General features: G+C 46.4%; 2 protein-coding genes across 4 annotated transcripts in view; one reads left to right on the forward strand and one right to left on the reverse strand.

The window, feature by feature from the left end:
* Ppargc1b (PPARG coactivator 1 beta) overlaps positions 1-7,724 on the forward strand; it is a 106,210-nt gene extending 98,486 nt beyond the window's left edge. For both annotated transcript variants that reach the window (XM_060377210.1, XM_021633693.2), the window contains exon 12: positions 450-7,724. In XM_060377210.1, the coding sequence (XP_060233193.1) occupies positions 450-550 (101 nt within the window). In that variant the 3' untranslated portion in view covers positions 551-7,724. The remainder of the gene's footprint in view (positions 1-449) is intronic.
* A 153-nt stretch (positions 7,725-7,877) lies between these two features.
* Pde6a (phosphodiesterase 6A) overlaps positions 7,878-13,789 on the reverse strand; it is a 62,923-nt gene continuing 57,011 nt past the window's right edge. For both annotated transcript variants that reach the window (XM_060377211.1, XM_021633706.2), the window contains 2 exons: positions 13,379-13,526; positions 7,878-11,454 (listed from right to left, as the gene is read on the reverse strand). In XM_060377211.1, coding sequence (XP_060233194.1) covers positions 11,378-11,454; positions 13,379-13,526 — 225 coding nt within the window. In that variant the 3' untranslated portion in view covers positions 7,878-11,377. The remainder of the gene's footprint in view (positions 11,455-13,378; positions 13,527-13,789) is intronic.

Genomic DNA, 13,789 nt, shown 5'->3' on the forward strand with positions numbered 1-13,789 from the left:
GTGCACAAGTTGGTGGAAGACAAAGACATGTGACATAGAGAAGAATGGTTCGTAGAGGAGAGCCCATGGCAGCCTTTGTGAGACTCAGTTTCCTCATCTGTGTGAGAGAGGCTGATTAGCACTGTTTTCTGTGACTGACTATAATAGTGTATCACGTGGCATAGTTGGTGGGAGGCTGTTGAGGAAAGTCCATTTTTAGGATGTTGGCTGGAAACCAGTTGTAGAGTGTCCTGTTCTGGGACCCATTGCTCTACAACAGGACCATTGAAGCCATGAGATCTTGTCAGCATGGAAGAAATGTCACAGCAGGATGGCAGTTGATGCTGTGATAGTGCCCACTCCTGCACCGTGACACCCTGGCCATCCCAGTTCCATGAGGCCCACCCTCGGTGGCAGGTTTGCTGCTTGGGACTGAGTTTCTCACCATCTTACCTCTCACTGGCCCACAGATCCCACATCCGAAGAGGTCCTTCCCTCATCTGGGAAAAGCAAGTACGAAGCCATGGATTTTGACAGCTTACTGAAAGAGGCCCAGCAGAGCCTGCATTGATATCAGCCTTAACCTTCGAGGAATACCTCAATACCTCAGACAAGGCCCTTCCAATATGTTTACGTTTTCAAAGAAGTAAGTCTATGAGAAGGAGAGCGAGCCAATGAGCGAGCGTGAGAGAACACACGTGAGAGAGAGAGAGACTTGAATCTGCTGTCGTTTCCTTTTAAAAACAAATCAATGTTTACATTGAACAAAGCTGCTTCTGTCCGTGAGTTTCCATGGTGTTGATATTCCACTGCCACATTAGTGTCCTCGCTTCCAGCGGATCGTCCTGGGTGCACCTCAAAGTGCTGTCAGTCATCCTCTGCCCCTCCCACCCGACTGACTTCCGTTCGTAGACTTGAGCCGTGTCTGCCATAACATCTTCTGTCTGTAGTGTGTGATGATGAAATTGTTACTTGTGAAATAGAATCAGGATTAGTAACTCATTTTTAATTGAAGAAAAAAAAAGTATATCCTTAAAACAAATGTATTTATGGCTCAGCTATCCTGTGCCTGGGATTATCGTATTGCTTCCTTGACTGTTTAACTATGCACTGTCACGAGGTGTTTGCTACTCAGCTGCACTGCTCCCCTGGCCATGCAGTCCTGGAGGTGCTGGGTGGCCACTAGGTCCCCAGAAAAGAGCGGCTTGCAGTCACAAGTGTGAAGAAGAGAGAGGTGTCCAGGTATCTTCTATCAAACACCAGGGTCTCTTCCTTTGAGTGAGCGCCACTCAGGTTGTAATAAGGATCCCTTTCCCCTGTCTGACTCACATTTGGAGAGTGCCTGTCTCTAGTGCTCAAAGCCTTGAGTGCCTGTAAGGTGGGGCAAGCCGTGTTAGACCCATTCAACAGGGAAAGAGGACAATGTCCTGAGAGGTGAAATGTCGTGCCCGAGGGAGCAGGCAGAGCTGCAGTCCGCACCATGCCTCCCAACTCCTGGCCCCGGCCTGCTGCCGTACTTAGCATAAAGATGCAAAGGTCAGAGAATTAAAGAGTGGAATTAGCTAAATTGAGCAGTAGGCTAGAAGCCTATTAGCTCATTTGAGAATTAGGCCAACAGTTGACTCACCAGCGTGAAGGCAAATGTAAGCTTCGGCACAGGCTCGGGTCTCCTTCAGCTTTGGTCCTCAGTGTCCTGTGACTTACCTTGCCTGTGGATAGCCCTCAGGCTCTGAGACACCTGCCAGTGACACGCAGACGTCACCCAGGAGCAGCCATTTGGGGCAGAGAGGGCAACTGGCAGCCTCTTCTATATTCTACTGTTGTCCATGGCTGTCCCTGCTCTGTAGAGTTATATATAGGTGTTGAGTGAGGGGGTTGTACAGGTTGGGGTGGACAAGGCACTCGCAAGGAACATTCACAGTGGGGTCTTCCTTGAACTGTTCTTGACTACCGTCAAAGCCATATCCAGTGTGACATTCCCTGGGTTCCCAGGGGGTCGTTTGTGTGGAGAACTAGCTGGGCAGAGCATCCGTTCTAACACTTCATATAGATCAGTTCCTCCTTGGTCTTGTGACATTTTCTTCCTTTCTTTCTCCAGTGTTCTGCCAAATAAGGATGTTTGAAAGTAAATGACTCATCATTAAACTAACCAGGCTAAATTAATCAGCTGCTAATGCCAGGCTTATTCCTTTGAGAATTGGTTAAATTTTTTTTTTTTTAAGATTATCAAATACCTCAGTAGAGAAAGTGAGGCCGTGCTCTCGTGCTTGGTGTTCATAAAACTCTCCACCCATAGATAAGGCTGGAGGAGACCGGCTTTAGTGGGAATAGGGAACCAGAGTATCTGTGTGTCAGATACTCCCTAAATCCCAGTTGACCTCCCTAAATCCCAGTTTCCTTTCCTGTGAAATGGACTGAGGAGCACAACTCAGTCTTAACAAAAGTCTTAACTGTTTAGGCGGTATTTAGCCACAGTTGTGACTCCCACAACCAATGCCAATACAGACATAATTAATTAACTGATCATAACACTAATTTTTTTTTTTTTTTTTTTTGAGCCTGGTTGTCCTATTAGAATCCTCGACACAGTGCTCTGGCAGGCATTAGTAATTGGCCAGTGTTTAATTTAATTGACATCCTGGTCTACTTTTTGAAAGGCTTCCATTGTAGAGCCATATGCTAGCTGGTTTTTATGCTGGCTCGTCCCTGTCATGACCTGATCCATGGTGAGGGGTTGGGGAGGGTGCCCTTAAAACCGTTACTTGGCAGAAGACTCCCAATACTATTACAAAATACAATAGTATAGAGAGGGGAGGGGAGGAATAGCAAACAGGAACATAACTGTAGAAAGTGTAGCTTCTAAGGATAGATCCAAAAAGGGACTTTGCACGGCACAGAGCCAATCGTTCTGAATTCCTTTAGAGTTGTTCATTTCCTAGCAGATGGTAGGAACATGGAAAATGGGTATGGAATGGAACAGAATTAAAGTTCTTCAGTTGCATCCACTAAAACTTGGGCTCTTATCACAGGGGAAAGCTAGTGTTTACTGAAATCATCTGCTGGGAAAGGGACTAGATATAATCTAGGGAGCCATTTGAATTCTGACCCCCACCAAGGGGCTTTTGTGGCTTCTAAGTCCCTTCTTCCTGGGCCTGGGAGTGTAGGAGTTGTCCAGGGAACCCTGGGCTCTTACTGTTTGCTTCTGCAGTTACACTGGGCCAGATGATGGTTTCTGGGGAAAGAACAAATTCTTAATAAATCCTAAGACTTTTTCTCCCTAGCCAGGGTTAACTGGAGCTGCCCAGTCATTTCACTCTCTGGCATCAAAATCACTTAGATGTGGGCTCTTGAGCAGAGCAGAACCTTGAGCCTGGCACCGGGGCCTAATGAACCAGGGGTCACTGGTGGGAGCTGATGCCCCCCAATACTTTCTAGTATTCTCCACTCGCCCTTCCACGAAAATGGGCTACCAGCTCTGCAGATGACCTCTCTCTGGAAGATTCACTCGGTGCTGCACGAAATTTACCAAGGAGACTATCAGGCCCCTCCAAGACTAGGAATCCATCTTGGTCTCTTTCCCATCAAGTCAAGAAGCCACCCAGAGGGAGCAGCTGCTATTGGCAACCATCTCGTTGTAGCTGTCCTCATGTGTCTCAATGATGTTTGTGTGTGATTGACATACAGCTTCCTATAGACTGTGTTGACAGCCGCCCAGGGAGGCAGGCATCGTGTCATCTTTGTGCTGTGCTGGTGTTTTCTAGAAATGTCCAACCCAACCACCAAGTGGAATTCTTTCATCTCCTTCCTCAGTCAGCACAAGGCTGAATCAGAGTCCTCTCTCAGGAGGACTCTGTTACCGAAGGAAAATGCATCAAATAGGTTAAGAATATGAGTGGATGGAGTGCAGCTAAGGTCCCTACTCCCCATCCCCCTGACATACATTATGGCCCCAACTAGAAAAATGCTTTGAGTCAAGAAGTCCCTGTCCTATGCCTGTGTGTATCTGTTGATCTTTTAGAATCTGGTGAGCAGCAAGCCTCCAGGGCTAGGAGGAGTGCCTAGAGCCAGCCACAAAGACTTGGCCCTCAAGTCCTAATGTGGGAAGACATACAGTAAGGTGTCTTTGTGACCTCAAGTCTTACAGGTCAGTGTTTTGGGGAAGAGGTGATACGCCTGTCATGGCCACTGTGCAGGTGGTAAATGGAAAGAAAGCTCAGGCATCCCACTCTTCTTGCATGGCCAGCTCTGTCTAGGGTCTGTCCCAGCCTTTGAGGTGAGTTCACCTCTCAGCTGGCCCTGCTGCCACAGAGGCAGGGCACTTCTCCAGGAGCCGGAGCCACCCTTAGAGGGTGTGTTGATGAGATTCACTGAGGTCAAAAGTATTTTTCTTAATTAATGTCTGATTCCCAGCGGTTGTTACCAGCTTGAGAAAGCCATATCCCAGTGTCACACGCGACAGTGGAAAGGGATTGGGTGTATAATAGTAAATAGAGTGAACCTGTTGGTTTCGTTAACCAAAGAAAAGGGATCCCTTCACCCTTCTCGATGGGGTAGAAGGAAACTAACTAGTGCTTATGTGCAATATGTTGACACTGCTCTCCAAATCCCTGAGGGTTTTGCACACAGATGAGCTCCAGGGTTGTTTGAAGAGTCTGGGGATACAGGGTAAGTTAAGGAGGAGCCCGGGATAGAAAGTTCCATGCACAGAGATGGCCTAGGCCTAGAACAGATGGGAGTGTGGGCTGGGTGCCCTGCCTAGCTGCGAAACACTGGAACACCCAGGAAGTAGCTGGGCAAACACTTTACACTAGTGGATGAAAGCACTTTGAGAAACCTGACACTTCAGCCTTGCTCCACACTCTCCTCTGGCAAATATGTGTATCCTTTATCTGTGTGAGGTGCTGTCCTAAAGGCTGGGCTGGGGATGGGTAAGGGGGCTAGTGTAAGAAGGAAAGTAGAGGCATCTTTCAAGGCAGTAGTCAAAGAGAGCCAGCCCTCAGTCGCCTTCTTCACTAGAAGCCCAAGAAACAGAATGATGGTTTACATCTTGGTACCCACTGTTGTAAAAACTGAAATCACAGCCTAGTCGATTGCAATGCTTTGTGGAGCAATCATTTCACTGCAAGTTTCTTACTTGCTGTGTGACCTTAGGCCCCTGAGCTAGCAAATGAGGCTGTCCAGGGAAGCCCAGAGTTCCACTCTCTGGCTAGCTCAGGGTGTGTGTGTATATGGGGGAGGGGCACTTTCTGCAAGGTAAGCAGCCTCCAAGCAGGATGAGATCCACACAGTCCTGGCTGAGGTGCCTTTTATGAAGAGGCTAGCTCCCCAGGACAGATCCAAGCCATAGTTTCTTGTGGGGTGGTAAGGAATTAACTAACCCTCGCTGACGATTTCTAGTCTCACCTTAGCCTTCTCATCATCCCCACCGAACAGCTTTTAATCTGAATGTTGTGATCACTTGGCCGTTTCTCTCTTGCTTGCAGACGATACTAGCAATACACTTGTTTTTCCCAAGCAGCTCAACTTCGACAGTTTTCACACACTGCTTTCAGATGATTGTAAAATCCATGGGACAGCAAGAGGCATGGATCACACTGCATATGTTTAGGGCAGCTTTTGGGGTTTTGTTTTTTGTTTTTGTTTTTAATCTTTAATGGCATAGCAGCAGTGACCACGCCTTTGAGATTTGGGGAGACAAATTTTTCACAAAGCCATTTCATTGGAATGCCATGGACATCCAACTGCCCAGACTTGAGGCCCCTGCAACATACGGTTTCTAGGTGGTCAATCTCTACAACGTCTCCTTCAAAAGGTATTCATGTGGCTACAATCCCTCCGTGCCATTTTTTTTTTTTTTTTTTGGTCAAAGGATTCTCCAAGGAAGCCTTAACAAGCGTCCTTTCTCCCTTTGCTGGCCTTGGGTAGTATCTTGTGGAGGAGACTGGCCAGCACTTTGCCTTATCAATGTGTGGTCGCCAATTTAGTGGCCAAAGACTAGTGTCCACCAGCCACCAAGATGGAAGGCAAAATAAGTTCCTTTGGTCAGCCAACGCTAACCTGGCAGTGAAATACAATGGCACAAATGAGTTGTCTCCTATGTTCAGTAACAACTTGGAAAATCAGCAGCTAGATAGCTGCTTGTGCAGTCCAGAAAATGAACTAGTTATCCTGTTGTAGAGGAGAAGGGGTTGAATCCTGCACCCGGGCATCCAGAGGGGTTTACTGTAACTGCAATACCGGCAGCCCCGCTGCCAACCTTGTTAAGTGAACCTCTGCTGGGTGGCACACGTGCTCCATACGGGACAAGTGGAGAAACTGCATTTGAGGATTGGGGGAGAAGGGGCCCTGGCCATGACCTTTGATATGGTCCACTGAATAGCCAAACAGGTTTTGTGGTTTGTTTGTTTGTTTAATTTTTTGTTGTTGCTATTGTTTTGTGTTTTAAAATCTTGTCAGATGTTTTTGTGTATACGTGTGTACGTGTTAGGAATAATAAGTCATAAACTATTCCCGCCTTGGCTTCTGAAGGGGTGTTCTGATTCCAATTGAAACAGGTTGGAAATCTCAAGGGAAGCATGGTCTGGGGAGTGCCTGGGACAGGGTGGGGGGGACACATGGGCTGCCAGGTGGATGCTGGGGAACATGACCATCCGGATCCAACTCCGTGCAGATGTCCCCAAAGAGTCACAACTCCCTCCTGGCCTCCTCTGGCTTCTCAGCACTGGCCTGAAGCACATGCTTTTGTTAGAAGCCAATGCTGAGACTGACACCAAGATTATCCAGCTCCCTAACCGCTAGATTTCAAGAGATGCCGTCTGTAGCTAGCCTTAATTGACTGGGCAAGGTGGTTTCTCTGCTCCCTTCCTGAAGTTCCAGATCTCGGACTCAAACCCCTTCTCTCTTAATGTGACCATGCAGCCTAGAGAATTTTGAGCAATAGGGAACTAGGGCTTTCCCTGGTTCTGTGACAGGGTCAACCCAGGGGATGGCGAAACTTGAGAAGTTCTGTCACACCCATGGTACTACTGTAGGGGGCATTATGTGTTAGGGAGCTCAACAAGGTAACTGTAGCCTGAGGTGCATGAATATAAGGCTGTGTTTGTGGGTATGTGTGCTTGGGTGTGTGCGTGGGTGTGTTACATTGATGCATTTCTTGAGAAAGGTGCAAGAATTTCACCTATACAGAGGGACACATCTGCTTTATTATTTATAATAGAAGCTAAATTTTAATTTTTTAAAGGACACTGCTAATGATTGAAAAATCGAGTTTTTAGTTTTGCTATTTTTTTTAATTGGTAGAAGATTTTTATATATTTTTTCCATTTTGTTGGGTTGTGTCCTTATTTATATAAATACTTTATCCGTGAGGGGCGAGGAAGAAGACTTCTTTGCTCTTAATTATCGTGGTTGTCATTGTCCCTATTTTATTTCCGGTGTGATTTATCCGTCTTACCTTCTAAATGAGAAACTGTTTTCCTGTATTTGTACATTGTCAGATTCTATAGTTTCGTAGATAATTTAACCAAATTGCTCTATGTATTATTATTCTGTGAGTATAAAGTTCTATTTTAACGTCTGTAAATACTTCAAAACTGGCTTCTTTTCTTAGCTCCCACTGGGGAGCTATTGTTTACATCACAAAAAACTGTAGAATCTCTATGCTCATGTACTGTAAATAGTGAAGTGATCTGCTTATAAATAAACTGAACAAATACACTATGGAAATTAAAAAAAATACCACCCAAGCCCTGCCCTGAGGTGTCTTTCTTTCTTGGTCCTGTGAACACATGGGGGGGGCACTCTGTTCACTAAATGAGAGAGTTCAGATCCAGTCTTATTATTATTATTATTATTATTAATTTATTCATTTTACATCCCAATTATATCCCCCTCTATTGTCTCCTTCTAGTTCCACCTTCCCTTCCTCTTTCCCCCATCCCTGTCTCCTAGTTCGAAGAACGAGGAAACTCTCCTTCCTTACCAATTGACCCCAGACTATCAAGTCTCTTCAGGACTACCTGCATCCTCTTCCTCTGTGGAAGTGATCAGGGAAAGTGATTGAAGAACAGGCAACAGAGTTCATGTCAGAGACAGCCCCTGGTCCCCTTACTAGGTGATCTACATGGAGACTGAGCTGCCTATGGGCTACATCTGAGCAGGGGGCTCGGGTGCTCTCCATGCATGGTCCTTGGTTAGTGCAACAGCCTCTGCAGGACCGCCTGGGCCAGATCCAGTCTTGCTTCAGAAAAAGTCTTGGCCAGTGTATGTATGGTTTGGTTTCTATTTGTCCAGTGCTGGGAACTGAATCCAAAGTCTTGTGTGTTAGTACCATGGAGTTATACCCCTGCACCTTTTTATTTTCCTCTTAAGACTTGAGTTGCCCAGTCTAGTTCAGAACTCACTATGTAGCTCAGATTGGCTTCAGACTTAACAATCCTCCTGCCTCAACCTTGTGACTAGAAGTATAGTTAACTCACAGCCGCACTGGGCCCCAGCCACAACCTTATCAAATACAGTGACAAAAGCCACGCCCAGAAGAGCTGCTTCTGTGTGCTCCAGGGCAAGCTCTCTTCCAGTGGAATCGAATTTCTTCTTTTCCTTGCCACTTAACCACTAAACGTCTTGTGCTTAGGGACACGCCTTTGCTCGGAAAAACAGTGTCCTCAGTGCCACTTATAACAAAGCTGACAACACAGCTCAGGATTAAAAGACCTGGAGTCCAGGCATATCCTGCTGTAACACAACCTGAACAGAAGGGCAGAGCGTGTGCTGCAGAGGCACAGCTAGCTCTGCGATAAAAGTCACAGGACGTATGCACCACACTCGGTGTCCTCTGATCTTGAATGTCTTCTGGAAGAAGGCCAGGGAACTGGGCTGTAACTTGGTCGGGGCCTCCTCCCCTCTCTGGCCTTCAGTTTCCTGCTTTAATTTTAAAAGGGACATTTGAGTAGTCCACAAACAGTTTGAGGGAAACGATGCACGTCCCTCTCCATGAGGCAACTGTTTCAATATAAACTTCTGCAGAACCAACCCCTGGGTTGGGAGGAAGACAAGCCTAAGAGATAGCCATTTATGGAAGGCTGGCGGGTGTTGTGTGCCACCGTGGGGGATGGGGAAGATAACAGAATGTGGGGCACAGTTGACCCTGACTTTGCAGCAGGTCACTGGCTAAGGCAAAAGAAAGGAGGGCTTACACATTGCAAGGGCCACATTAGCTGCGCCTGCACACAGTGGGGATGTTGATTGAAACAGAATATGGGTAGAGAGCAAAGCATCACTCTGAGCCTTAAATTTGGCCTTTGTTAGATCTTTTAAAAGCCCAGGGTGGGGAACAATAGAAACAAGCCATATAAAATTAAGCAAATGTAGGAGATATTTTTGACAGCCTTTTGTGAATGTTACTGTATTGACAACTTTTGGGTTCTTTTGTTGATTTCGTCAGTTTTGATACCGTGGGTGCTAACTCTGCCAGGCATGGCATACTTAAATTTAGTCTTGTTTTTAAGCCAAGGGCCTCTTAATTAAACTGAAAGTCTGCAACTGAAATCAATGGGAAATTCAAGAATAAAAAGTGCATCTTAATAAAAGAAAGCAAGCAAGAAGAAACAACAACTAAATTCAATATGTGAAATTTGGATTAGGCAACACTTTATTTTCTACTATATATGTAGTGTGTATGTGTGTGTGTGTGTGTACATGTATATGTAGGTCCTGAGACAGAGCTCAGATCATCAGACCTAGTGGGAGGAGACTTTACCTGCTGAGTCACTACGCTGACCCCAAACTTTCTCTTTTGTCCTCCTTTGGTTTTATTTGAGACAAGGTCTCACACTGTAGCCCAGCCCTGAACTTTCTGTGTAAACCAAGCTGGCCTTGAACTTATGATGATGCTCTTGCCTCTGGGATTAAAGGCAAGTGCCACCACACCTAGCACAAATCTTTTTCATTTTTTAAGATTCATTTATTATGTATACAGAGTTCTGTCTGTGCATGTGCCTGCATCCTAGAAGAGGGCACCGATCTCACAATAGATGGTTGTGAGCCACAATGTGGTTGCTGGGAATTGAACTCAGGATCTCTGGAAGAATGACCAGTGCTCTTAACCTCTGAGCCATCTCTCCAGCCCTCCACAAACAGTCTCTTAAAGAGTTTTGTGACCATAGGGGGATGTTGATTCAGAGTTTGCATCACAGTTGAATTACCTAGGAAACAGGCTCTAGTTGGTCTCAGAGCCTAGCAAGAGCCCAGGAGACCTGGAACTAGAATGGCCTTGCACAGTTGATCCATGTTAGGCAATGTGGCCACTTTTTTCCACCTCAGGCATTGTTTCCCCTGAGAAATAGATAGATTTCCTTAAGAAATGCAGATTATCCTGTGACTAAGGAAAGCCCTGAAGGAAGCTGTCTGCTGAAGCCCCAAGTCCTCCATCTGTGGCTCATCAGAATGTATATATTTTTTTCCACATGTTGGTATGAAACATTTACTTGTCCATGTGAAAATGTGTGCTAGAAAATGCTCTGCTCCTTTAAAGATGTGTGACATTCCCCTTGAGAAAGGGTCTTGCTGAGTAGACCAAGGCCTCTTAACCTTCTGCTCACCCACTCTTTCCTTAGTGCTAAGATGGCAGGTATGTGTGATCTGTAAAGATGCATAACTCCTCTAAAGACCACAGAGGACTGACGTGATATGCACGGATTACGTGTAAACATTCCAGTGAAGTCATGGCTGGCATTCAACACAGAGGTAGGAGGATTGAGAGTCTAAAGCAAGCCTGGGCTATTTGGTGGGATCCAGAAAGAAAGAAAGGAAGGAGGAAATAAAGAAGGAAAGGGAGAGGGGTGAAACTGAAAATGAATGTGAAAACACAAAAAATATATATGACCAAAGCTTGATGTTCAAATCTGGGGGTAAATTTGTGGGTGTTTGATAGATTATTTTCTACTTTTGAAAATTAGCAAATACCTTCATTAAAAAACACTAAATTATAAGAAGTATAAGCATTAAAAGAACAAAAATAATAATTAAGTCAGTATACGAAGTCTAAAATATTGGGCTAAACTCAATAGACTCTTTAAGGTTAAAAACAATCTCTACACCCTGCACGGTGGTGCATGCCTTTAACCCAGGCAGAGGCAGGCGGATCTCTGTAAGTTTGAGACTGGCCTGGTCTACATAGAGTTCCAGGCCAGCCAGAGCTGTATAGTGAGTCCCCATCTAAAAATAATAAAATAAACAAAAACAATGTCTAAAACCATTTGATGATATAGATGCCTGGTGTATTTTCCACCAGCTCTCAACTCCTGAGTCTTTAACTGTCTAAGAAGATACGTGGCTTTCCAGTGGCTTGGGTGACCTCTTCCTTCCTGAGGGCTGTGCCACCTGCTGGCAGTGCCTTCAGCTACTGGATGCAACAGGACTTGGATGCAGTTGCACCTCCTGGGTTGGGGTTCCCTCCTGGCTGGTTCCCGGAAGCAGCTGTGAAGGACAGGAAAGCGCACAGCAGGTTAGAGGCTGCAGCAAGCTTTCCTTTGACCTGTTTGGACCAGGCTCAAGGCTTGGCATGTGCAGAAAGAGCAAACCGGGGGTGGGGATGAGGGGAGTAGTAGTTCCCCTTCTTCAGGAGAAGCAGGGGAACCGGAAGTGCTTTCCCACTGAGAAGTAGAACAGGATGCCAAAGGCAACCGATGCCTGTGAGACATGGGGAGCTGTGGTGACTGACAAGGCGGGGAGAACTCCAAGCGCCAGGTTACCATTTAGCTGCAGCCACTAATCGTTCAGAGCGCTAGTGTGGCCAGATCTTGAACTTTTAAAAAAGAAAAGCTGAAAGTCTGTTTCTGGATTTTTGTTTGTTTGTTTTTATTTTTTATTTTTTTAAAGCTGGGGTAGCCCAACTTTAAAATATGGACAGCAAGTTCACAATTTAAGGAAAAGCTCCTGGGCTAGAGAGACAGCTCGGGGATAAAGCCTTTGCTTAGTATTCGTTAGGCTCTGGGTTCAATTCCCAGCACTGCTTCTTTTGAAAAAGGAAAATTGCAGGCTCCATGTTTAGGCACACCTGCTCCTTTTCCCCAAGACAGTTTATGCCTTTGTCTCTCTCTCTCTCCCTCCCTCTCTCTGATCGCATTTATTAGCTGGGGGGCACACTTGCCACACCACATGTGGAGGTCACAGGACCCCTTTCAGGAAGCAGTTCTCCCCTTCTCCCTTCTGAGGCAAGGCCTCTGGCCTGCTGCTCTGTGTACCCCAGGTCTCCGGGCTATCCCCCATCCTGCTGCAGAAATGCTGAGGTTGTAGATACATGACACTCCCCCTGGCTTTCAACGGGCTCCAGGAGTGGACTCAGGTCATTAGATTTGCACAGCAAGTGCTTCCATGAGCTGAGCCATCTTGCTAGCACGCCTTCCCCTCTTTCCTCCCCACCCCCTTGTTATTGTGTTTTGTTTGTTTGTTTTAAAAGAAGGCTGGCCTTAAACTCAAAGTAATTTTTCTTAATTCTGGGATTACAAGCATGTGTCCCCTATGCTCAGCTCCACAAAACCTCCCTGTGTTATGAGTGTGTATGTGGTGTGTTTGTGTGTGTGTGCACATCCATGTGTATGAGTTCATATGTGTGCATGCCATGGTACACACATAAGAAGGTCAATAGATAACGTCAGATGTCAGTCCTTATCATATTTGAAGTAAGGTCTCTTGTAGTTCACTGCAGTGTTTTTGAGGCTAGCTGGCCTGTGATTACTCTCTCTCTCACACACACACACACACACACACACACACGGCATCTGACTTTATGTGTGTTCTGGAGATCTGAATTCACCTTCTCATGCCCATTTGCCAAGCACTCTATCCACTGAGCCATCTCCTTAGCATCTATACATGGTTCTTACCATGTGAACGTGGGCAGGTCCCCTGCTGGGCTCAGCCCTGGGCAGTGTGGGGCTGTTCTGAGGCTGCCACTAAGAGTTTCACAAGTCAAGTGCACTTTGAGTTCAAGGGAGATCTTTACTCCCTTGAACCACAGTACTGGATGAGGGTGCTGTGGAGGGTAGACAGGCCTCTTTCCCTAGTAGTATACAAGCCAAACCTCCTGGTGGTAAAGCTAGGATTCAAATAGACAAATGGCTACAAAGTCAGTTTTTAAAATTCCTTCCAGCTAGTAATCCTAGGCACAAATGTCTACAGTCTCAGAATTGGTGTCTACCTTTTGTTCAACTACACGACCCTAGAGCATCCCTCAACCTCTCCCAAAGGGCCAGATTCTGACACCTATTGACTATTTGGCATGGCTGAAATACTTCACCTCTCTCAGCCTCGGGTCCCTCCCTCACAGACCGGAGACAACGGTTTGGGCCCAGATGCTCTGGATGCTGAAAGTGTGCCTGAACCAGACTCTTCTGCATACCTTGCTTGGCTGCCTGCTGCTTCTGCTTTTCCTCTTCCAGCGCCTTCACCTTGGCCTCATGCTCATCAGCCAGGGCCTTCCATTCCTTTCGGTTGTTGGTGATCCCATCTAGCATAGGTGTAATCTCCTCATGGAAACGGGAGAATTCCTGGAGAGGCAAAGTGGAGGAGGGACAGGAAGAGGGATGGAGGAAGGAGGGGGAGAGAGAGAATGAAGAGCTGGGGCATTGTCCTAGGACCCTGGCTTAAGGACCCTGGGGTATATTCTGCCTGGCACTGGAGTGGGCTGCCTCTCATGCCAGCTGACACTAGGGAGCCCCTCCTTCCCCTGCTTGGAGCCTTCCTGCATGGCCATTCCTTCAGGGTGAGATGTAAGTGATAGCACTCCAGTCACCCCCTGGAAGTCCCAGGT

This window comes from Meriones unguiculatus, chromosome 2 (genome assembly GCF_030254825.1).
Source record: "Meriones unguiculatus strain TT.TT164.6M chromosome 2, Bangor_MerUng_6.1, whole genome shotgun sequence".
In the NCBI taxonomy this organism is placed as follows: Eukaryota; Metazoa; Chordata; class Mammalia; order Rodentia; family Muridae; genus Meriones; species Meriones unguiculatus.